Source organism: Mustela erminea, chromosome 6 (assembly GCF_009829155.1).
Source record: "Mustela erminea isolate mMusErm1 chromosome 6, mMusErm1.Pri, whole genome shotgun sequence".
Lineage (NCBI taxonomy): Eukaryota > Metazoa > Chordata > Mammalia > Carnivora > Mustelidae > Mustela > Mustela erminea.
In genome coordinates, this window is record NC_045619.1 from 66,590,644 (window position 1) to 66,615,217 (window position 24,574).

Here is a 24,574-nt window from a genome sequence, read left to right on the forward strand (position 1 = left end):
AAGATAATTGTGGATATCCTTTACCTGACGGAGTGGATTATAAATTGATTCATAAGAAATTCCAAATGAATAAAATATTATACCAAATAGGACCAAGAGGGACAGAGATAGTAGAAGGCAGAAGGCCCTAGACCCGTATAGATACTTTTGCAGAAAACAACTCATCTGCAATTACAGGTTCTTTCTCCTGGAAATGGAAAGATGACTCCCAAGGAACAACCAAGAGCCCAAAGGTCTGGGCCCTGTCAAGGAACTGGCCACACGAGCCTGGTTGGATTTGGGAACTGCTACTGACTAATGATACGCTGGGTGTCTTCCATGTCTATGTTCCCTCTTCTTGAATGGGAATGCCCAGTAGTTACTATGCCCATTCCACCACTGTATGTCAGGTGTGTAGGGGACAAATGACTTGACCTTGAATTTCCTGGTTCTTTACATGGAATGGAGTGCTACTCAAGAAGCCAAACCTGAGCAGCTGCACCTACATCTTGACCGGGTCTGGATGACAAGGTCTTGGGATGCGGAAGCCTGACTGGAATAAGACCAAGAGGTCTTTGACGAGGGGATTAGGACATTTTGCATGGGGGAGGGATATAAATGATTGTAGCCAGAGAGTGGAGGGCAGTTGTACTAGTCGAATATGGTCGTAGGGGTATATGCCATCCCATGTGTTCTTCTCAAATGTGATATTACTTGTCCATCAAGAGGTAGGGTCTTTGTTTCCTCTCTGTGAATGTGTGTGGGCCTGTAACTACAGGAGAAGAGATGCCACAGGATTTCCGAGTCATAGCATAAAAGATGATATAAATATGCCCAGTCCTCTTATTGGGATGCTCATCCTTAGGATCTAAACGCTATGCTAGAAGAAAGCCAGGGAGTCAGGTATTTCCAGCTAGGGCCTCAGCTGAGGTCCTGTCCAACAGTAGTACCAACCATGTGATATACAAATGGGTAGCCTTCGGATGACTCAAGCCTCCAGCCTTCACGCCATTCCAACTATTGCCCAGTGGAGCGAAGAAGAAATGCTCCTGCTGAGCCTTACCCACATCACACATTTGTTAGCAAAACAAGTGCTGTCATTCAAGCCACAAATTTTTGGGGTGGTTTGCAATAGGTAATGGAAACAGATTTTGGCACCAGTCTGATGTGTGAAAGAAAAGTAAATGAGTTCAAGACTAAATATTCCTGTCCAGCTGCTTTTTTCCAAGTCTAAAGAAGTCAGGGAAGATTTTAGACCAGAATTTTTCAGAGACAACATTGGAAGTGACTAAAACCAACTTCTTTATATAATCTCACGTTATCCCTCTTCATTTATTCCCTATTTGTTCTTTACTAATAAAGATTATTATTATGTAGATTGTAATCTATTTAGGATGACATCTTTCTCCCACGATCTTCCTGAATTATTTAAGCAATTTTGACATTGCCCAAGGTATTTATTTATTAAAGAGGGGGGAAAACCAATCTTTCAAATAAAGTCCTAGGAGACTGAGTTTTGACATGAAAATTGCTAAGACTCAGTCAGTAGCCACACTGAGAAAAGATCCCATGTCTTTCCTGCTGTCAACAGCATTTTAACCTTCAATGACACAGTCTCTTCACTACAAAGATAATGTTGAGAGTCCGTAAATACCTCTTCTGGAACACTTGTGTTAAATGGGTCACGACTGGGAGATCCCGTGACTGGTGTAGATGATACACTTTTCTCCAGGTCACTAAAACCCTGCGCATCCAGCAAAGTGGAGACGGAACCAGAAGTGAGCAGACTGTCAAAGTCGCCATCTTGGTCTAGGAAAAGGAGAAGAATGGCAGCTTTTCATTTACATTTCATTTTTGGAGGAAGAATACCAACTGAATATAAAAATTTTTCCCATCCTCAAAAATCAAAGTGAGTTTCCTTTGAAATCCTTAGAAAAATAACAAGAGGGCCTCTAGGAGACATGTTAAACTATGAGCACCTGGAGCCTGAGGGTGGTATTAATAGCTACTACCACAGACTCACAGCCTTGAAATCAGAAGTTCATTTAGTCCAACAACCTTCCCTAATTTTGTTTCAGAATTTGGGGCTTTACAAATTTCAGTTCAGAAACAACCAAGCTGGAGAATATCAGTGGTACAACAAACTAATTCTGAACAGCAACACAGTCACCATGAGAAACTCAATATTCATCATTCATCATTTCTGTGTTCTTATTTTTTTATTAATTTTTAATAAACAAATAATGTATTTTTATCCCCAGAGGTACAGGTCTGTGAATTGCCAGGTTTACACATTTCACAGCACTCACCACATCATTTCTGTGTTCTTAAAACAAAACAAAACAAAAACCACATACATATAAAGAAAAAAAACAACAACAATAGGCAATCTTCTGATTCCTTAAGATGATCCTTCTGTGCCATTTATTTTAAAGAAGAAAGAACAGCCTTATGGACAAATGCAACCACATACCCAGGAAAGCGGCCAACTTTGAGAACTACTTCTACATCTTCAGCGATGAAAAGGATTAGGTGCTGAACAACTATGTCAGATATTCTTTTTTAAAACCAAAAGATGATGCTTAAAACACTATTCTCTGAATAGTACAAAATCCTAAACTCATTTAAAGCTGTTAACTAGACTTACCTTCTTATATTTTTATTAGGCATTTATTCTAATTTCATTAAAATGTAGGTATTATTGGCATTCTCTAAGGACTAAGTAAATACAAACACTAGCTAGAAATCACTGTTTATAAACTCTTCATTAGAACAGGACATAATTTTCAATAGTGGTTAAAAACTCCCTCTTTTTAATATACAAATGTCAGTAAGTACATGATAAGATGTCCAATACTTTTCATCATGAGGGACTGTGATGAGAATACTTAAACACTAAACCAATTAAATCAAAATCATATCAAATGTACAGGATTGTGAAGTTTCAAATACCACACCAAGTGTTGGCAAGTGATACATTGCTGTTGGCAATGTAAAATAATACAACTAACTATGGAAAAGAAAACGAAAAACAACCTCTTTTTTCTACACATTTTATATGCATTAAAAAAGATGAAAAAAAGTACAAGAGGGGTGCCTGGGTATCTCAGTTGGTTAAGTGTCTCTCTCTCTCTCTCTTTTTTTTTTAAGCTTTATTTACTTATTTGAGAGAGAGAGAGCATTGCATGCACGCACAGGCCAGGGGAGGGACAGAAGGAAAGAATCTTCAAGTAGCCTCCACCTGAGTGCAGAGCCAAGGTAAGGCCTGATCTCACGACCCATAAGATGATGAGCTGAGCTGAAACCAAGAGTCGGACGCTTAACAAACTGAGCCACCCAGGTGCCCCAAATGTCAGACTCAATCTCTGCTCAGGTCTTGATCTCCAGGTCGTGAGTTCAAGCCCTATGTTGGGCTCCATGCTGGTCATGGAGTCTATTTTAAAACAAAACCAGATTAAACAAACAAAAACAACAAAAAAAAAAAACCCATGAAACTGACAAATATGATCATGTCAGTGCAATTATGAAGAATACCTCTTTTCTTGACTTTATGTTTCATAATTATAGAAATTAATGTTTTCCTTTATATTTTTAAATATAAAAACTACAGTATTGAGATTCTATAAAATCAAATACTGTTTTAAATGTTATGACTACGGGGGCGCCTGGGTGGCTCAGTGGGTTAAGCCTCTGCTTTCGGCTCAGGTCATGATCTCAGGGTCCTGGGATTGAGTCCCGCATCGGGCTCTCTGCTCAGCAGGGAGCCTGCTTTCCCCTCTCTTTCAGCCTGCCTCTTTGCCTATTTGTGATCTTTCTCTCTGTCAAATAAATAAATAAAATCTTTAAAAAAAAAAACAAATGTTATGATTACGTAAAAATTAATCACTTGTTAATTTGAAATATTGTCTAAAAAGAGACACTCTCTTGAAGGCAGAGAAAATGCTGAGTGATGAGAATCGCTGTAAGAACACTGACAGAGGTTCATTTGCTTGCTCATTTGGGTATTTAAAATTTTAATACACACTAAGTCCTGTGGAAAATAAGATGAAGATCCATTTTTTTTTCCCCTCTCAGAAATCCTCGTCTGAAGTAGGATTTTCTTTCTTTTTGAACTCATCGAAATTGAAATTCCAAAATCTGCGTATTTCACAAGTATCTCTGAAAAAATTTATTACTTGTTTACTTTTAGAGCAAATAACCCCACCTTGCATTGCTAATGAATGAGAAAACTTCCAAAGTTCTTAACACTTTTGTTTTAAATGACCACCAGAGATTTTCCACATTTGAGGATGGCCAACTGAACCATGCACATATAAAATAATACCACATCAAAAGGCATAACTATTTTATTAAAGTTATTAATTCTAATTAACATACAGTGTAATACTAGTCTCAGGCATACAATATAGTAATTCAAAACTTCCAAACATCACCCTGTGCTCATCCCAACAAGTGCACTCCTTAATCCCCATCAAAGCGTGACTATTTTTACTTAGATGTCTTATGGTTTTGGTTTTATTTTATTTTATGTTTTAACTTAACACATTCAAAGCTGAACACAAACCCCTTAATCATTTCAGTGCGCCCTCACTAGGCTTCGCTACCTTGGTAAATGGAATCATCACCCACCCGGTCGCTTTAGTCAAAAACGTCAGTTTTTCTTGATTCTTTCCTCTTCTTCACTCTCATCTAATTCGTCACACCACTGTGTTAGTTCGAACACCAAAATATGTTTCTAATCAGTACCATTATTAACATTCCATTTGGAACCCTGCGAGAGCCTCTTGACTGGCTTCTCTTCCTTCTGATACTGCTCCCTCCTCCCAATATGGTCCATTTGTTACGAAAATGCCGCAGACTTGTAAAAACCCTTCAGTGGATCCCTCGGGCTCACAGAGCTGAATGCCTCACATTGCCTGACCTGGCCAACGCTAACTTCTATCCACTCGGCTCATCTCCTCTCATTCTCCCCCTGATCACTTCCTTCCAGTCAGTCACAACGGTCTTTTTACTTCTTAAATACACCAAGCCCATTTTCCCCATAGGCTCTTTTAGTAAATAAATAAATAAATAGATAAATAGATAGATAAATAAATAAATAAATAAAATTTACTTATTTATTTTTGAGAGAGAGAGAGAGAGAAAGCATAAGCAGGAGGGAAGGGTATAGGGAGAAGCAGACTGTTTGCTGATCTGGGAGCCCAATGCAGGACTCGATCCCAGGACCCTGGGATCATGACCTGAGCTGAAGGCAGATGCTTAACCCACTGAGCCACCCAGGTGCCCCTCCCCACAGGCTCTAGAACACACTGTTCTGTCTAGAATGCTATCTGATGAACTGCACACAGAGGTTCTCCTTGACCAACCAGTCCACAGTATTCTCTCTGGCCTACTCACCAAGAAAGTGTGTGATATTGTTTCCTAATGATATTGTTGAATGAATGAATAAACGAACTATTTTGGAATTATGGATATTCCAGGAAAATGAAAACAAATGTTAAAGTTTGTAGCCACTTAAAATCAAGTAAAGTAGAAAAACCTATAGAGCTACAGTACCTTTTTTACCTTGGGTCAGTATCACTGTATCTTGCATTTTCTTGTACCTGTTCAGGCACTGTCGAAGATCTTCTATTTTCCGATCCTATTAATAAAATAAATTGTCATCTTTAAACTATGACTTTAAACAGTAAAAGTAACTGCAACACAAAGAATAGGGAGACATGAATTATTTACATTATTCAAGGAATATTTCTAAACTTTAGTAAAACTGGTAATATCTACAATTTACCAGTTTTCCTACGTACATCAGAGATAGAGAAAAAGTACCTCTAAATTTAGAGATCCTATCCTTCAGCTGCCATCTTTAAAAAACAAAAACAAAACAAGGTAATAAGATACAAAACAAAAACAAAAACAAAAACAAGAAAAAAATCAACTTTAATTATTCTCCTCTCCAACTTATGGGCAGGTCTTGAAAGAAAGATCTACACCTGTTGTCTTTACCTGCTGTCATCAATCACAGTCTGGCCTTTCTCTTCTCAGAACACTCAGCCAAAGTTGTACCAATTAGTCATCAGAGTCATCAGAGACTTCATATTTACTAAAAATAAGAGAACTTTTCATCCTTTTTCTAATTTGACCTCTGATACTTGACTGACCCCACTCTTTCTGCCTTTTTCCTTCACTTTTCTTTCCACTCTTTCTTTTCTTCTATTTTGATTTCTTAATTCCTTGACCAGATAGATATTCTACTTCCACTATCTACCCAGCCCAGTCTATAAAATGTTAGTGCTTTAAGATTTTGTCCTTTACCCCCACTCTGGTGGATCCTAAAAAAATGGGCTCCCTAGCTCTTCCCTCACTGGTTTTGGGTCTGGCCATGTGACTTGCTTTGGTCAAAGAGATTTCAACAAATATTGTTAGGGTTTGCCCTCTCTCTCTGCTCCAGGGAACCTTCACTATGTGAAGAAGCACAGGCTAGTCTAATGGAAGACGAGATATCATTTGGAAAAGAGACATCCCAGATGGGCCCAATCTACGCAAGGATGTTAATCACTAGACATGTGAGTCACACCAGACTAGACCATCCAGCCCCATCCCACCCACCAGCTAACTGCAGAGATCAACAAAGCCAGCCCAGACCAGGAGAACCCCCTAATCAACCATCAGAAGTATGAGAAATAATAAATGTGATTTGTCATGGAGCAAAAGCTAATTTACATATCAACTATAGCTTAGTCTCCGAAAATCTATAATTCTGTATTTTTCCTAAAATTGACTGGGTTCATTCCCTACCCCATCTATAATTATACATTAACCCCCAAATTTAGATTCATTTTCCAACTTTCTATGAGAAAACTCCTTTTAAAAGTCCCATGAGCACATCGAAGTGAATGTCTCTAAAATTAAGCTCATTATTTGCCCCTGGTACTTGAGCTTAGATTCCCTTAACTCTTTGAGGGCACTATCATTCACCTCGTTACTCAAACTAGAAACTTGTTCTCAAATCCCCTCAAAAAAATTACTTCAAAGATTTTACTTATTCGAGACAAAAAGAGGGTGAGAGTGAGAGAGAAGAAGCAGGAGGAAGGGGCAGAGGGAGAGGGAGAAGCAGGCTCCCACAGGGAACCTGATGTGGAGCTCAATCCCAGGACCCTGTGGTCGTAACCTGACCGAAGGTAGGTGCTTAACCAACTGAGCCACCCAGGAGCCCTCAAATCCAAAATAATGTTTTCAAAAACCCTGTCAACCTGTGTAAATGTCAGCTTCATATACCCCTCTACCTTATCTCATTCTGAACTTTCCCAACATGCACTGGGCTGTGCCAAGTCTGGGCTTTTGAGACATGTTTAGTTCATAGATACTCTCCTTAGCAGCTTTCGTTTTCCTGATAAACAACTCTTGCCTTTCCTCAGATTTTGCTCAAATGCGACCTCTTTGAAGCCTTCTGGAACTACTAAAAACTTATGTCAGCGTTGGTGCTCCTAAAGCAGTTTGAATGTCTAGTAAGCCCTCAGTCAACACTGGGAGATTTGTTTGTTATTGATGCTTTTTGAGAGAGAGAAATTAAGACTAAATGAATTTGTGATTACTTTTTTTTAAAAGTAAAAGCTATGGGGGCACCGAGGGGACTCAGTCAGTTATGCATCTACCTTTGGCTCAGGTAGTGATCCCAGAGTCCTGGGATCAAGTCCCATATCAAGCTCCCTGTTCGCTGTTTTTCTCTCAAATAAATAAAATCTTAAAAAAAAAAAAAAATAAAGTAAAAACTACATGGGCCCCTTGCTAATGACTTTCCTTTTTATTCCATAGTGGTAAAGACTAGCAAAAAGAAACCTAAATATAGGTGGGTGGAGAGGGCAATGAGTTTATTTCCTAATAAAGAGCAAATAAAGAGAATGAAAGGCAAAATATAGAGTAAAACAGAGAACACAAGAATTAGAGAAAGAAACAAGATGAGACAAAAAGATCAAGGCAAACTTCTTTGGCAGTTGCTTGTTTTTTTACTTCCTTGAAATGACTCTTTTCTTAGGAAAATGCCTCCTTGTTCTATTCATTGAGTAACATGAGGTGTAAGAGTAGTTCTGATGATGCGAGCTGAACCCGACTGTTGCTGTCCGCTGGGTATATGGCTGATCACCTTGCTTTAGAGGACACTGTTTCCCTGCTCTCATCAGAATGAAATCAGTGAAGCAACAGGAAAGAAGACTCTGGAGTCCCTGGCATTTGGCCAACAAAGCTAAAAGACAGCCTAGGGCCATATTTTATTTCATGGTGCTGATGCCTCTGTTCTCGTATCTCACCTCTCAGGAGAACAGAGACAATCCCTCATGTGAAAGAATCCAGGAGTGTGAAGAAAATGATATGAAGAAAATTAACCTCATCGGGAAGCTAACAGCTGTCAGGGACCACCCCTTTCAGAGTTCATGCGAGCCCAGAAAGGATGCACTATGGACTGTATCCTTTCTCTCATTTCCCACCTGAATATAAAGAAATGATCTGAGAGCTTGAACATTTTTCCAGATTCACAGGGAGGTGGGAGAGGGAGATTTCAGTGGACCCAGTGCTGCCGGTCACCACTCTACCCACACAGTCACAATGACAACTGCCATCACCGAGAGCAGGCACATGAAGGTAGAAAGGCAGAACGGCTGTCCCTCAACGTCAGTAGTGTGTAGGGTTCTTCCAACCTGGCATATCTCAAGAAAACTTATGGAATGATCAAAATGGTGGTACACACCCACATAAATACTTTAATTTCATCTAGATACCTTTTCTTCATTTGCTGCCATCAAAGATTCCATAGCCTTTTTCATTTTTTGCACTTCAATATCTGAAAATATCACAAGAACACGTCAGAAGTCAGTTTTGTTAAGGTGTGTGACAATAACAAGGGGCTGACTCTTCAGACTGAAGTGTTTTAATGAAATGTTTACCGTCCATATCCTCTTTTGGGGAAAATCTGAAAAATGAACACCTTCCATGTCGCCTGAATAGTTATCACTCCAGAAAGCAAACAATATGGGTCAGAACTAACTACCCTCTCTCGAAGCAATAACAAAATCCTCATGAGAACACGGAAGGTGAAATTTCAGTGCTACAACCATGAAAACACAGTTTTTCAATTAAAAAAAAAAAAAAGAAACAAGAAACCTAGAAAGCAGTGGGTGAAAGCGATGGACGGTGTACATAATGACATAAGCAGAGGACAGGATACTCAGTTTTAACCAAGATGGAGGCATGAATGGCAAGAGCCTGATGGAATGTGGCATCTATAGCAGTCATGCTATGAAGTTGGTTGTAGGTTCCATACAGAAGGATAAGTACTTTGCTTCATCTATAAACATCATTTCTGACACTACTTGAAAAGGTAAATGTGATTTTCCTTAAAATTTGACAGTCAAATACAAAAGCACATTACTTTAATAATAAAAGAACCAATATTTTAAGATGAAATGTCAACCTAAAACGAAATCACAAATTTAAAAAATTCAAACAGAAAAAAAAATTGAGCTAAGGTTACCTGCTTCTGAGAAAAAAAAAAACAAACAAACTACTACTTAAGGTAAGTTTTAAAATGCATCATTCATCACTGATACAACCCTTTCAATACGAAGGTATATTCTGTAGAAATTGCCTTTTTTTTTTTATGCCCAATTTTCTGGGTGTAAGAATTCAACATCTGGAGGAAAGAGTCTATTAATTAATGATTTATCTCAATGATGCATTAGATAATCTGGGTTCTGTAAATCAGCCTGGGTACAATCTCTTGCCTAACACCAACAGGGTATGTTTAGTTCCTAATGTAGATCTCAGGGAAGAAGTGGGCTACAAAACCTTGAAAAGTAATTTTCTCCTCTGATACTCTGTCTCCCGAACTACAAAAAAAATTCTTCCTCCCCTCTGTTACTCTGGGTGTTCTGCTATACCCTGTGGAGCAAAGGGGCTGAATTGGGGGGTAAAAAAAAATCAGCAAAATGACCTTTTACTCCTTGTTTTTACTGTTTGTTTATTTACCCTCTATTTTGTGCACTCTGAAGAAATGGAGAGCTTATCGATGAAGCAACTTCACATCTTTGGTGAGATAAATGTTTTTAAAACACATGCAAAGAACAGTCCAAGTAGTACTTTTGGTGAATTTAAAGGCTGATGGAAATACACCAAAAACCTTACTTTTGTCTTTGAGCTTCTTTTTAAAATTTTCATCTGTGCAGGAAAACCCATCGAATTGGAAGTTAGTATATACATTACAACAATAAATATTTTAAAAGTACTATTATTTAGTCTTTTGCCTAAGATAAAGAAGCTAACCCTATAAAAACTGAATATTAAACACTATTTTGTGGCTTTAGGAATGGTACTGCAATGCATGATGCTCTGTGTAAGGTTAGAAAGAGAATATAATTCATCCAAAGACCTAGATTTGAGTTCCTACCTCTGTCACTTCTTCTCTGTGAACCCTGATTTCCTGGCATATTAAAGTTAGGTCTGTGGAATACAAGCAGTCCTTATACTCTACGGGGTGAAAACACCATTAGTGATGTTTGGTTGTAACATTTCCATTACAGGTCAGCACATGGCTTTCCTGAATGTGCCCAGCACTTGGCTTAGGACACATGAACCTCACCACTCAAATTCAATGACTCTGACATGGTCTACCTCCCGTTCAATGAGATGAGTCCACTGATCACGCAGTGAGATCTTATGCCAACATCAGATTGCTATGAAGTTTCTAAACATTGCTCCCGACTCTTGTGTTTATCGGGCTGTGTGTTGGCGATAAGCAGTTCATAGACCAGTGTCCGTCTTTGGGAACCACTATTCCAACACGTCCTCTAGCCCACAACATGATTCCATTTTATTCTTAAAACCCTAAAGGCATGACCTATCTGTGAACGTCCTTTAAAGACTACACAAATCTAGGGATGCCTGGCTGGTTCAGTCAGTATATAGTATGTGATTTTTGATCTCGGGGAGGTGAGTTCCAACCCCATGTTGAGTGTAGAGCTTCCTTAAAAAACAAAAAAACACAATGCCAGAATTCTATTATATGCCAAAATACACAAGGGGGGGGAAAATCCTTCAATGGTTGATGAGTTAGCTTTCTGATCCATAGGGAATTACAACTAAGGGATATAAAGCCAGGGTATTCTAGAACCAAGAAAGACATTATAGGTAACCTAATTGAAGCCCTTCATTGTTCAGACAGTGAGGTTACCAATGCTCACATAAAAATGTACTAAAGCTACACTCAATGGAATTTTTAGTTTCAAGAGTCAGAAGTTGCTTTGTAGTTTGCATGCCACAGTGATTTATAATAGCAAAGAAAGGTTAAATCAAACCTAGTGTTGTCAGGTGTTCTGTGCATTTATATTTCCAAATATAACATAAAAAACACATTTCATTCAAGTTATTTTCTATCACATATAACGTGTATTAAAAATGACAGTCGATACAATATTCAAGACAAACTTCCTCAGTTATAAGAAAAATTTTTGATAAATTCACACACGTTTTCAAAAAAGAGGATTATTTTTGCTTTCTAGCAGGTTGAGGGCTCAGTCCACGATAAGAAATTTTCCTTGATCTTCCAAAGATGCAAAGTCCTTTCCTCTCTTCTCTCAAAAGTGTAGGAACGGTTTCTAAATCTCTTAGTTCGTGCTGTTTCAAGTTCAGTTCAGAGGGAGATTAAACCTGGGACATGATAATGTTCCCTTTTAATGCTTTCTGTCACTTCCTTGTACTGCCATCAGAACAAGAACTGTCTCAACAGAATTTACAACTTAGTAATGCATAATAAACACCGCATAAAGTACAGAGTTGCCCTCCTCCAGCTGCTGAAGAGGAAGCTACTAGATCCCCAGGCACAGGGAAGAGTTTCGGAGGAGGCCCTGCTGTCCTGGCCTCAGCTGGTTTCCGCTACCCTTCTCCTTTCTCTGAAAGGACTCACCACGGACACGGGGTTCTTTTGCAGGTGCGGGGAGGAAGGGAGGGCTGCACAGGGAGGTTTCTAAGAAAGTACGAGAACAAATGTCAAATGTATGTGCCCACCTCGATCGAGAATTTCCACCCCTTCTCCTTTCATCTTGCACACCAGTTTTTCCTGTAGCCTTTTTACTTCAGATTCCTTCTCTTCCAGCTGTTCTTTTAAAGATGCCAGTTCGTCCTACAAATGATAAGCTCGTTTTACAACAGGGAATTATGACTAAAGGAGAATATTCAGGGAGCATGTTAACTCTTAAGTCAATAATGAGTTTTTGGGAATGAAACAAAAAACGATAGGAATCTAGATGCAGACTTCAGAAACCAGACAGTGGCAATAGGAAGCAGGAAGCAAGACAATTAATGAAGGTCAATGTCTAATAATTCTGGAATAAGTTTCTGTGTGACCAAATTAAAACAAAATGCTTTAAAGTGTAATTAGGACCTGAGTAGCCCTAAGTTTTAAAGCTTATGTTAAACAAACAAAAAAAACCCTCCCCCAGTTAATCAAGGATGATAATCAAATCAGACCCCGAGTGTCATAAAAGCAAAATAAAATGCAAATTGGAAAATATATATCAAGACTTGACTGAGATTTATTTAGTATTTCAAGATGGCATTCATGTTCCCTGAGCATGAACAAGGCAGAGCTTAATTGATGGGTAAGGTAGCAAGTGATGAACAATGTTAGCCAAATCATGGGACTAATTCATCTTCATCACCAAAATAAAAGGACAGAGTCTCCCACAACAATGGAAAAAAGATTTAGCAGATTTTAAATCCCCCCCTTCTTGTCTACTATGTAGCTATTAAAGATTCCAAGTCCAATATTCTATTTACTAATGTTAAATTTTCAGTTTAATTTTGGTGAAGAATTAGCTTTAGCAAACTGAAATTTTGCTGGCTGTATTTTAGCACAGAAAATAAAGCTATGCAGTGCTAATAAGTGTATTTTTATAACTGATAAACATTTTATTTTCAGTCTCTTAAGGTAGGTATTGTGTTTAGTATTATGAGAAGATCTCCAAAGAAGCAAGAAAGCTGGCCCTATACTTTTTACTTATGATAGGCATGGATCCCAAGTACAAGGAATTTTCAGTAGCACTGGCAAAAAGCTTCTTTACAGCAGTAATTTCAACTCACTGTCATGACACAGTTAACCTGTAAGAAAGTCCCAAAGGAAGAAGCAGTCTGAGGCAAAATGGATATTTTTTTCCAGGTGCATTTTTACAACTATTTTACCGAGCTTGGATCTCAGGTACTCTAAGAGGATGAGATCAAATTTCTAAATGAATATTTTTATTTTGCCCATTTATTATTTTTCATTAATTATTTCATATGTTTCTGAAAACAACATCAGGGATCGCACTGGCCCTTCCATCAGCTTTTTTAAATGTATTTTTAAAAAAACAGATGACACACACACGATGAATGCACATGCTACTAAAAAACACTATCACGGCAAAACAGCGCAAGCCAGAAAGCAAACAGGCCCAGGACCCCATTACCCAAAGTCTACTACACCTTCAGTGACTCCCATTTTTGTTCCATCCGCTGCTTTTCATACTGCATCTGACCCACCTTGATTTTCATGCTAGAAAGTTTGGCCATTAAAGACTGGTAGAGAGACAGAGGTGTGAAAGAAACCACAGATAGAAAAAGACAAGCCTAAATATCCAAGAAAATAGTATCGGTTTATAAAGGAGGTTAGGTTAACTAACAGAAATAACAGGTTATGTTTCACTAGATTAGTTAAAGCCCCAATTTTTAAAAATTCAGAATAGTGGTGTTCAAATTCAAGAAAGTCTCCAGCTTGGGGGGAAATTTCATTCACTTGTAAGATAACTTCTTTATCATCTATTGAGTTGAGAACTTGTATTATGGATCATAGATAAGTGAGTCAGGCTGTTTACAAATTTTTGCCATTGAGAAAGCTTACCTTGGTTGATTTCAGCTTTTTTTCATACTGAAGTCTTTCATTGTCCATTTCACTGACTCTTAACCTCAAATCATTGATCTCTTGCATTAGCCCCTGTCAAAGAAGGAACAATGAAACACATTAGGAAAGCAACAACACACCTATGTAGGCCAAAATAGCAGCTTGGAAACCTAGTCAACAAGCCCCTGGGTTCGGGTTGTATGAATTGGATCAGACAAATGGAAATAAATGTATCTCCCTGAGGCCCAAAGCATCTTTCTAGTAAAACACTATTTTAAATTCTCCATGCATCTGGCCCACAATCATGAGATTATGGAAATCAAAGGTAATTCTTTAAAAATTAAATTCAAATAATTAACATATAATGTATCATTAGTTTCAGAGGTAGAGGTCAGTGATTCATTAGTCTTATATAACACCCAGTCTCTTCACATCACGTGCTCTCCTTAATGCCCATCCCCGTTACCCCATCCCCCCACCCCCCACCCCTCCAGCAACCCTCAGTTTGTCTCCTATGCTTAAGAGTTAAAAGGTGACTTTCAATTTTGATTAACGAAGGTAGCCAATCGCATACATCAATCATCAGCTATTTCTGGACTAAAAATCACCATATAGATTCCGACTTTAAAAATTAACTAGAGGGGTGCCTGGGTGGCTCAGTGGGTTAAGCCGCTGCCTTCAGCTCAGGTCATGATCTCAGGGTCCTGGGATCGAGCCCCTGCTCAGCAGGGAGCCTGCTTCCTCCTCTCTCTGTGCCTGCCTCTCTGCCTGCTTGTCATCTCTCTCTGTCAAATAAATAAATAAAATCTTAAAAAAAAAAAATTAACTAGAAAAATATTCTTTAGTAAAGCCATTACTTTTAGGGCCTTTTCAGTGATCTGTGGATTATTTATAAAAATATTTTTACAATTTCTTCCTTTGTCTAACAAAAATATAGATTGTTCATCAACCCAGTCTGGGAGAATGGAATGGAATTTAAATCCTTTTATTGTTTTTTTTGAAATGTAAACCTTTTAAACCAAGGATTCTCAGCTTGAGGGTGGATGAGGGCCCTGTAATTTACAAATACATTGTCATAACATGAATGTTACATTTGGAACAGGAAAAAGAAAATAATCCTAAGGTTTTCATAATACAAATACAGCAGATAGATGCTTTTCTCTTTCACATTAAAAAAACAAAACAAAACAAAAAAACAAAAACTAATTTGCTTGTAAAACTTGTCTAAGTGTTCTAAGAAACAGTAACATATTTTTGTCTATAGCCCAGACAGTAGGAAAAGGGAATCAGAATGCCACACAATACCAACTTCAAATACTGTGGAAAGGATTTCTTTTTTTATTACAAACCATCAAGACTCCACCAATGGTTAACATGTTTTTATTCCTCATTTTACAAGTCCTCTACTCCTGAGCCACAAATAAACAGATGACAGAACTATACAAAAATGCCATAAAAAAGAAGCAATACCATAAGAAATAAAACTTTCTTACTAAACTTCTATGAGTAATGATTCACACATGGGGAAAGGGATGCCTTTCCTAAATTACTTAACAGTACTATATAATAATTACTCATTAGTTATTATTATAATTATTTTTTCTTTTTTTTTTCCTAAAGAGGGGGGAAGAAGGAGAGACGTTTCAAGCAGACTCCCGCTGAGCATGGAGTCCTAGGCAAGGCTCAATGAGATTCTGACCTGAGCCAAAATTCAAGTCAGAGGTTTAACTGACAGGGCCACCTAGGTGCCCCTAGTACAGTTGTTATTAATACAGTACCTCAGAAAGGGAACAGCTGTTTCCTCCTTTCACAAATGAGGTCAGGAACTGTTTGACATCATTTAATAACATTTTAGCTGTGATTCCTTATCTACAGGTTCGGAATTCAAGTCTAAGGAAAAAGTCAGTTTCTCCCATTTATTTATCCCCCATTTATTAATCATTCTTGCATACTAGAATTCTTAGTGATCTTCCTTCATCTCCTGGTCTTTTTAATATATATCTTGCCACTTTTTCATGGTTAGCAGCTTTGAATTCCTATTTGGTATTGTCTTATTTTACCTCTTCTTTTAGAAACAAAGACAACTTGCAAAAAGAAGTAACTAAAAAAAACACAATTATAAATTGAGATAATTTTTCTGTTAAAAAACAAACAAACAAACAAACAAACAAACAAACCCTACCCAAATTTCCCTTCTGGCAACACTAAGTATGAATGTAAATCTCCAACCTGAAAGAAGTCCTGTTTTTCCACAGTCACTCAAGCTGGAAAATCTGGAAATAGCTCAATATAAGACTTTAAAATAATGGAATTCAAATTATTTCCAATTCAGTTCTTTATAAAAAGAAAACCCCTATTACTAGTCCCTTTTCCCTGAGAAACTTCAGGCTCCACAGAAACGCAATTTCTGGCATCTGTACTCTTACCAGAAGGGGGCACTGTTGAATAGTGTTAAGCATCTCCTATCAGCCATTCCAGGCAAGTCTTCAAAATTCCAGGATTTCAAGACTTTTACCCTTAATCTTTCAGAAGTGCCTGTATTTCTTCCCCACTCCAATATTTTCTTAGAAATTAATCTCCAAATAATCTAAAATTCTAAGACAAAGTTAAGGAATTTTGGATTCATGAAACAGCCAGGGAAACTTTTGTTTGTTTTTAAAGGAGGCTCCAGACCCAATATGGGGCTTGAACTCATGACCCTGAAATCAAAAGAGCTGCACGCTCTACTGACTGAGCCAGCCAGGCGCCCCCACCAAACATTTTATTAAGGGAACAAAAATAGGTAAGAGCATATTCAATTCGGTTTTAATTTTGAGGACTATTTTATTTGTTGTTATATGTAATGAGGTTGATCAGATTATAGTTTATAATCTCTAGATATGCATGTGGTATTTTACCAATAGTGTTAAATATATTAGAAAATTATCAAGGATTGAGTTTACTGAAAGTCTGATGACAGGATCACTTTGTTTATGATTGAAAATGCATGAATAAAGGAAGGAAGCATCAGGAAAAAAAAAAAAAAAAAGTTTTATTAAAAAAATGCAGACAGGGCACCTGGGTGGCTCAATCGCTTACATCTCTGACTTGATCTTCGGCTCAGGGTTATGGGTTCAAGCCCCACGACAGGCTCCTCGCTCAGCACAGAGTCTCTTGAGATTCTCCCTCACCTTCTCCCCCTGCCCCTCCCCCCGCTCACACGCTCTTTCTCTCAACTAAATAAAATCTTTTTTTAAAAAACGCAGACAAACTCAAGAGATGTGACTACTGCTCTGGAGTCTTACCAAAAAATCCTAACACATCCACTTCTATTTAGTCCCAATGCTTGGTTAACATCCCCGATCCAAATTAACCAGTCATGCAGGATGACTCCCCCTCAGCTTTATGGACACAAGGGAAAGGGCCAACTCTTGACCAGAACACTGCAACGTCTTTCCCTGCACCAGAGTAACCTCCATGGCACGCAGTCCATCTGTTGACTGAACTCTGTCATGTTATGCAGCAAGTGTGGAGTCAGGGAACGACAGAGAGGAAATAGAGGAAAATATCCAAATGGATTTTTTCAAGAAAGCACAAAAGGGACAATTTTAGAGAAACTGGATGACTTTCTCAGCTCTGTTCTAAGAGCCCCAGCCTCAATCAAGTGAGGAACATGCTCATCATATAGGTGACTGACAAAGAACTTTTGAAGATTGAACGTGAACTAAGTTGGGGATTTCCTTTTGCTGTTGAGGAAGTACATACACCAAGACCTTCCATTACAGTTCCATTTTGGCAGAAAATTTAATTTGGAAAATAGCAATGGAGTAAATCTCACTAAAGCCAGTCTATGCGGGACTTGCCCACAGCTAGTAACATACCTAAGGTACCCCGTTATCATGATGGTACAGAGCTGGCTTCAAAGAAACGTGTGCAAAGAAAACAGAGGGGGAAGAATACTTAAATGAGTTCCTCTCCTCTCCGCTTCTTGGGACGCAGTTTCTAATGCAGTATGACAACTTTCCATACTCCAACCGAGGAAACAAAAGAGAGAGAAAGGAAGAGATGCCCTGGGAGATAAGGGAGTCCTGCAGATCTTCAAATTTTTTCCAAATAAACAGATTTCAAACGGATATGCTCTCTTTTCCCAACAACAAATAATAAGCAAATAAAAGACCCAGATTAACAATAAAACAGTCCAAAGAACAAAACATGTTTAACCACAAAAATGGGTACTTCAAGTTGTAGAATCTATCCCAAATTTCACAAAAGTATAGTGAGCTTTATTTAATTGGTATGATTTATGTGTGGAAGAGACCAAAAGTAGAAGGCCAAACTAAATAAACTCTAAAAATCTGATTTTTATGATTATATAATAAAAGCATGTTCTCTGTACATATTTTCAAAACTACTTATTATATAGAAAATAATCAGTACAACTTAAAAATGGCTATTAGTAAAGTGATACACTTAAATCCATTATTTCCATAATGAAGAAAACCACTACGGATGGACAGGAGGACAGACAGGCAGACGAACAGAGAGAAGCTCCAAATGTCACAAAGTGAAAAGTTCTTTCTAAAGACTAATGAAAGGATTAAAATTTCATATCAAAAGTCTCACAATTTAAAAAAAGGTATGAACAACAACAAAAAGTCTCACAATAAATACTGCCATGAGCATTTAGTGATTAAAAAGTCAATGTAAAAAAAGCCAATGTAATTAAAGATTATTCCTAAAAAGGAGCACGGATGAACGAGAGCATGTAGCAATTAACTACCTCCCCCTCACGCCTACAAGGAATTTCAACTTGCTCTGGAAATATGTGTATGACATATACACACGCACACGCATATGTATGTTACGGGGGAGGGTATCACTTACCTCCGTGTCTCTGAACCTATCTTCATAATCCAATCTATCCTTCTCCACAGCGGTCAGTTTAAGCTTCAAGTTAGATATTTCAGCCATCAGATCCAACTTCTGAGTTTCTAGGGATGTCCTACTCAGAAGCTCCTATTGGAATTTAAGAGATACGCTCAAAACCTGTTTTATTACAAATCACCACATATGATTGTGTCTTACCCCTGCAAAGCAGTAACTATCAAGTCGGGAATGTGGTAAAGATTAATCACTAAACAGATAAAATTTGAAAAAATTATCTGCTTCTGTGAACCTTCATGGAGCAGAACTAAGTGTGCGCTTACTTCCTGGGGAGACGTACATGCTCTAGATACGCAGAAATCTTAACTGCTTCAAAGCCTGATGAGAACACTGATGCTGACAGGGTTGCTCTGTGTTAGGCACTGTTCTGATGTGCTTCGATCCTCAAAACAACCTTCTAAAGCAGAAACTCCTACTAAAGATAACTCAGGAATTATCTTTGTTCAACAAATGAGGAAGGTGAGGAACAGAGAGGCTGAAAACCTACCAAAGGTCATACAGCAAGGATGTGGCAGAGCAAGGACTCAAACTGGAACAGTCTCCCTCCAGTACGTACCCTACCCGCTATATTATAGGTCCTCTCGTCTACGAGCACTCTGTGTGTGTGTGTGTGTGTGTGTGTGTGTGTGTGGTGTATTACAAGTTTGGGTTTGTTTTCTTTTCCCCAGTAAAAGTCACATATGGTACATATCTTTTTTCTTAATCATAAAATATATGCTCATATCTGGGGGTTAGGAAACCATATGCAAATTTAAAGAAGAACATTAAAACTACCTATAATCCTATCAGTATTTTATTCCAGATTCTAATTACATGAACACTTTCTATGGTATGCATGTGTTTTGAGACCCTGTTACCCTCGGTTTTTGCTTAAAATATGCCAGTCTCAGTGAATCATGAACTTCAATGCTGCGTCCAAGGGGACACAACAAGCAAGTGCAGAACTTCAAACAGGCGAGCAAGAAAACCCCACCTCAGTGACGGCTTCTGAACATACCTGCTGCAGCATTTCCTCTGTGGCATTCAGCTTCTCCCGGTGCTCTTCAAGACAAAATTCCAAATCTCGAATCTTCTCCCCCTGAGCATCCACCTGGTCTGTTAACACACTTACCTGTATATAGAGCAAAATACTGCAATAGATTAGGAAGGATTTGGGTCCCACTACAAACTTTATTTCTCTAAATAGAACAAAAACTGGAATGATGTCACTACCCATTTGTTGTAAGGGAAAAAAAAAAAAAACTGTCAGTAAGACAGCAGTCCTTTACAATCCTATCTAAGTGATGCTTCTTGACCTGCAGACTCCCAATTTTTAAGGAGGTTAGGGCTGATTGGGGATATGCAATACCTTGTAGTTATAGGTTAACTTCATTTCAACCATTTTATGCGAGAGGGTATGTGCATAGATCATCATTTTGGGGAGGTTGGAATGGGAGTGGGAGGTAGTATTAGAGATTAAGAGAGGAAATGGAGTTATGTTTGAAAGAGAAGCTGTCAAGGACTACACGTGAGTCTTTCCCCACGATCACCAATCCCATAAATACACTGCAATTTACTTAACTCAAAATACCAAAATAAAAATGTTTGTCGTGCATTTAAAACTTTAAGAAGAAGAAAACTCAAATTTAGCCACTAAACCAGACTCCACTACTCACTTCTGTTCAGCTCACAGGATCATTTTTAAAATTGAAAATTAAATAGATTCAGATTCAAAAACATTCAGGTTTATGAAAATCTGTGGTATAAAATTGCAATTTATGCTGTAAATTAAAAACACCAGATCAACTAAGATGACAGATCAGATCAGAAAGTCAGCTTAGATGACACTGTGGCTGTCATCAGAGGAGCCGAGGCTGCTCACTCTAGACCGGGGAGGCATACCTTGGTGCTGCCACAGTCCTCACCACTCCCTATTGTGTGTACGTACTTATTTCTATCAGCAATCCGGCTCCCAAGCATCTGAATATGCCATCCCAATTTAAAATGGTCTTTGTAAATATGTTGTGGAGGAAGAATAGCATTGTTAAAAATCACTTGCCTGAAGAACGAGAGATTCTTTATCATTCTCTAAACGTGCTAGCCTTTCTTGATACACCTCTCCATTTCCGGGCAGGTGTCCATTTGTCTGAAAAGATGAAGGAGTATGTGTAAGGCTTGACTCTCTTTAAAACTGAAACGACTGTGAGCAAATAAAATGGCATACATTCTTAATCCAAGGAACCTGAATAGAATTCAGCCAGCTGCTGCCACCACTGCTAGAAAACACGAGTCTAAAACTTGGTCCATTTGCCTCAAAATAGGTAAAATGGGCATGGTAGGCATGTTATCACCAAACCAGACAAGTTCCCATCAAGCAGAAAAATCATGACCTAAAAGGAACAGTGGTTACTAACATTCGCTCGCAGGGACGCATAGCTGGGTCATACAAAGTTTCGCGAGTGTGTGGTCAGGCAGAAATTACTTATGCCGCCTGAATGATCTGTGCTATTTCTGGGTGGGGGCACTGGGAATGTCCTGGGCTGCCCTTATGTGCCTCCCCTCTCCTCCCAAGTTGCAAACCCAGAACTGCAAATGCCTATCTTTACAGAGGAGGCCCTGGGGGCAGCTCATATCAGCTTCCTCCCTGCTACTCAGGACCAAATCTCAGGGCAAGCCTTCCCTTTGTCTTTGAAGCCTTTCTTCCTTCCCCTGAAAGCTTAGGAAGCAGTCCACAACTACTTCCCCCAACTGTCCCCATCCACACCTTACCAGGAACTTTATTAGCTCCCATCCTGACTTCACTCTTTGTGACTTTGCTCAAGTCCATTAGGTTATGCCAAGCTCCTGCAGAGCCTGGAAACAGGTATCATCCTGCAACCACAGCACTGGCCTGGGGCTCTGCTTAGATTCGTGCTCACTTTCTTCACCTCCCTCCAGCCCCGCACGTTTGTATCAGATTCGGACATGTCTGTGCATGGTGTAAATGCTGAAGGAAACACCGATTGGGAAAGCGAGTCACATTTTTCTTTTTCTCAGCTGTCTCATATATAAAAGCCATTAAGGAGATACACAAAAAGGCTCACGGAGAGCACACAATATAAAAACATCATTTTGAAATACAGCAGTATATCTGATATGTCCCTTGTTATCTCATGCAAGTAGCTCATAATCATATGACGGGTAATCCCAATAGAATTTCCTGATTCCTCATTCAACTACAACAGAAATAAAAGCCACTGGAGCTCAAATTAGTTAGATAGGGCCATCCAGAGGTCAATCAAGAAAGCAAATAACTTCAGGGGCGCCTGGCAGGCTCAGGTCATGATCCCAGGGTCCTGGGATGGAGTCCTACATCAGGCTCCCTGCTCAGCAGGGAGTCTGCTTCTGCCTCTCCTCCCTGTGCATGCTCTCTCTCATTTTTTCTCTCTCTGAAATAAATAAAATCATAAAAAAAAAAGAGCAAATAACTTCAGGTTTAAACCAGAGAAACACAAACTCAACCTTATCGTCCAAGGACACAGCAGATGTGACATCTATTATTTTCCAGAATTAACTGGTATTCTTATACTACCTTTCCAAATAATGCAGTTTCCCATATAAATTCTGGAAGTAATAAAAGGCATGTGTTGAGCGCATGCACACACACACGTACATGCCCATGCTAACAAAAAAGGAAATTGCAGCATGTTGCTTCTAAAAACTTAGATGCACTGGATACATTGCCCATGAGGCCACAAAAGAATCAGAAGCTAATTGAGGAAGGCTGCAACATGTATTTAGAGTGGATAAAGTTTTTTAACATCAGCTTGACCACATACCTGCCCTATAACCACTGCATAATTCTGTTCATATTGTAAACCGAAGTATCCAAATACAATTACAAGTTGTGGCCTGAAAGACTTCCAACCCCAGGGACTGCCATGAAAATGAAATTTACATAATTTCTTAAGGACAGTTTTTTGGAACAGAGCCAGGATGTATGATACACGTTCTCAATCTGAAGCAGTACTCAGACTGGCCTTCTACAGCTTTGAATTCCTCATTCTGATGATGAATGTTAGCAGGCATCTGCTTTTAAAACCCCATGTGCTTTTATAAACAGATACATTTCATGAGGTAGAAAAAAAAAAGGGTTTCTGTTCACTGAGGATAAAAAGCAAAAGTTGTTATTTCTTCCGATGGAAAGATTAGAAATGCTGCTATAGCAAGTTCTAGAAGGGTTTCACGAAGCTACTGCATTTGAAATGGAAATCAGATGTTCCAAAATCAGTATCACAAAATGATCTTAGAATCAAAATACTAAAAACTGACTCACTATGAGCATACATACTCACACTTCTCCAGACTAGTGATATTTACAAGAGCTCATAATGCTAGAAGAGTTCTTTTTTTAAAAGACCACAGGTCACCACAGCAAAACAAAGCCAAAGTTAAGAATCACCAATGGAGTAGTTAAATACTTTTAAAGGAGTGCGTTGACCTAGTCAAGCAGGTGAAAGTCTAGTCTCTTCACACATTTATTTCTATTTCTGCCAATTCTGTTACCTTTGACATAAGAATCCTTGCAGGAGGTAAATTCCATTAGGCAAATACCTTACCACCTCTATTTTTCCTCCAACTCCCAAGCTTTACCAACCTGATCACTCAAAACCTCCCCACGTGGCATGCACTCTCGAATTCTATTCCTTTGGCGCGGGCCGTATTTCCCACCCTTTCCTCATCTTTCCTCGCTCTGTAAAGTCCAGCTCAACCCGGGCTTGGCCTGTGAAGTGTTCCTTGAGTTACCTGTTCACTCATATGCCAGTTAGAGATTCCAGATCGTGGAATCCTCATCGTGGCAGGCAACACACTGAACAGATGAGGTTAGACGTGGCTACATATATGTTCCCCTCTTCCAACAAACTGCCTTCTTTGTGAGTAGGTCTGCCTTTGCACCTGGCACACAGTGAGTTCAAACCAAATGACTATGGAATGAATAACGAATGATAGGTGTTCAATAACCATCAGATGAATACAGGATGAATGAACACTTGGTTGCAAGTTGGCCCTCTCACTTCTCACTCCGTGGTTGACCTGAAGCCTGTACTCCCTCTTGCTACCATGTTTAGGAGGTGTTTTCGGAGCCTTTTTAATGGACTATACTTGAGACTATCTTGCATGAACTCCCTTACATACTATCTTCTCCAAAGCAGAGTATATATGGCCTCCGACATCTTCCCTTTCTTCCGCCATCTTGGGGGAATTGAGTCTTACTTCAAAGCTCATTATTCCACATAACCTTTGGATTCTTAATTTCCTGCTTCCCTGAGACTTACAATTACCACCTCTACCCATACTATTCTCAGTTTCTTCCTCCTAGTGAACTTTCTTCCACTAGCCATTCCAACATCTACTCCAAGGCTGTGTGTCCACCACTATACTCACTCATCATTCCTCTCGGCCTCTACAAATCCATTTTTCTTAGCCAGTTCTCACCTCCTCCTTCTTACCTTATGCCATACTCTCTTCTGCCCCTACACTGGTTTCCCTTCTCTGTCTTGTCTTGTCCTTCACCACTTAGCTTTTCACCATATTCTGCCATGGATGGCTTCCTCATGACCTTACAAGAGTTGGTCACTTATTCTCCTTAATGGTCCCTCAAGGCAAAACTACCTTACATTTCTTTTGATTCTCCCAAGATTCTTATAAAATCATGGGCAGAGAATTAAAAATACATTGAGTATCAACTCTTGTTGAGTCTATTTGACATCCAAAGCACTGAACACCAGCTCA

At 38.9% G+C, this 24,574-nt stretch overlaps 1 protein-coding gene across 15 annotated transcripts in view; it reads right to left on the minus strand.

Moving 5' to 3' along the window:
- PPFIBP1 (PPFIA binding protein 1) overlaps positions 1-24,574 on the minus strand; it is a 176,647-nt gene that overhangs the window by 22,935 nt on the left and 129,138 nt on the right. For 9 of the 15 annotated variants that reach the window (XM_032347574.1, XM_032347572.1, XM_032347571.1 and 6 more), the window contains 10 exons: positions 20,862-20,948; positions 19,821-19,934; positions 18,764-18,895; positions 13,901-13,993; positions 13,486-13,578; positions 12,031-12,145; positions 10,153-10,185; positions 8,751-8,812; positions 5,536-5,620; positions 1,634-1,788 (listed from right to left, as the gene is read on the minus strand). In XM_032347574.1, coding sequence (XP_032203465.1) covers positions 1,634-1,788; positions 5,536-5,620; positions 8,751-8,812; positions 10,153-10,185; positions 12,031-12,145; positions 13,486-13,578; positions 13,901-13,993; positions 18,764-18,895; positions 19,821-19,934; positions 20,862-20,948 — 969 coding nt within the window. The remainder of the gene's footprint in view (positions 1-1,633; positions 1,789-5,535; positions 5,621-8,750; positions 8,813-10,152; positions 10,186-12,030; positions 12,146-13,485; positions 13,579-13,900; positions 13,994-18,763; positions 18,896-19,820; positions 19,935-20,861; positions 20,949-24,574) is intronic. The other 6 variants (XM_032347577.1, XM_032347567.1, XM_032347580.1 and 3 more) reach the window with 4 other exon arrangements.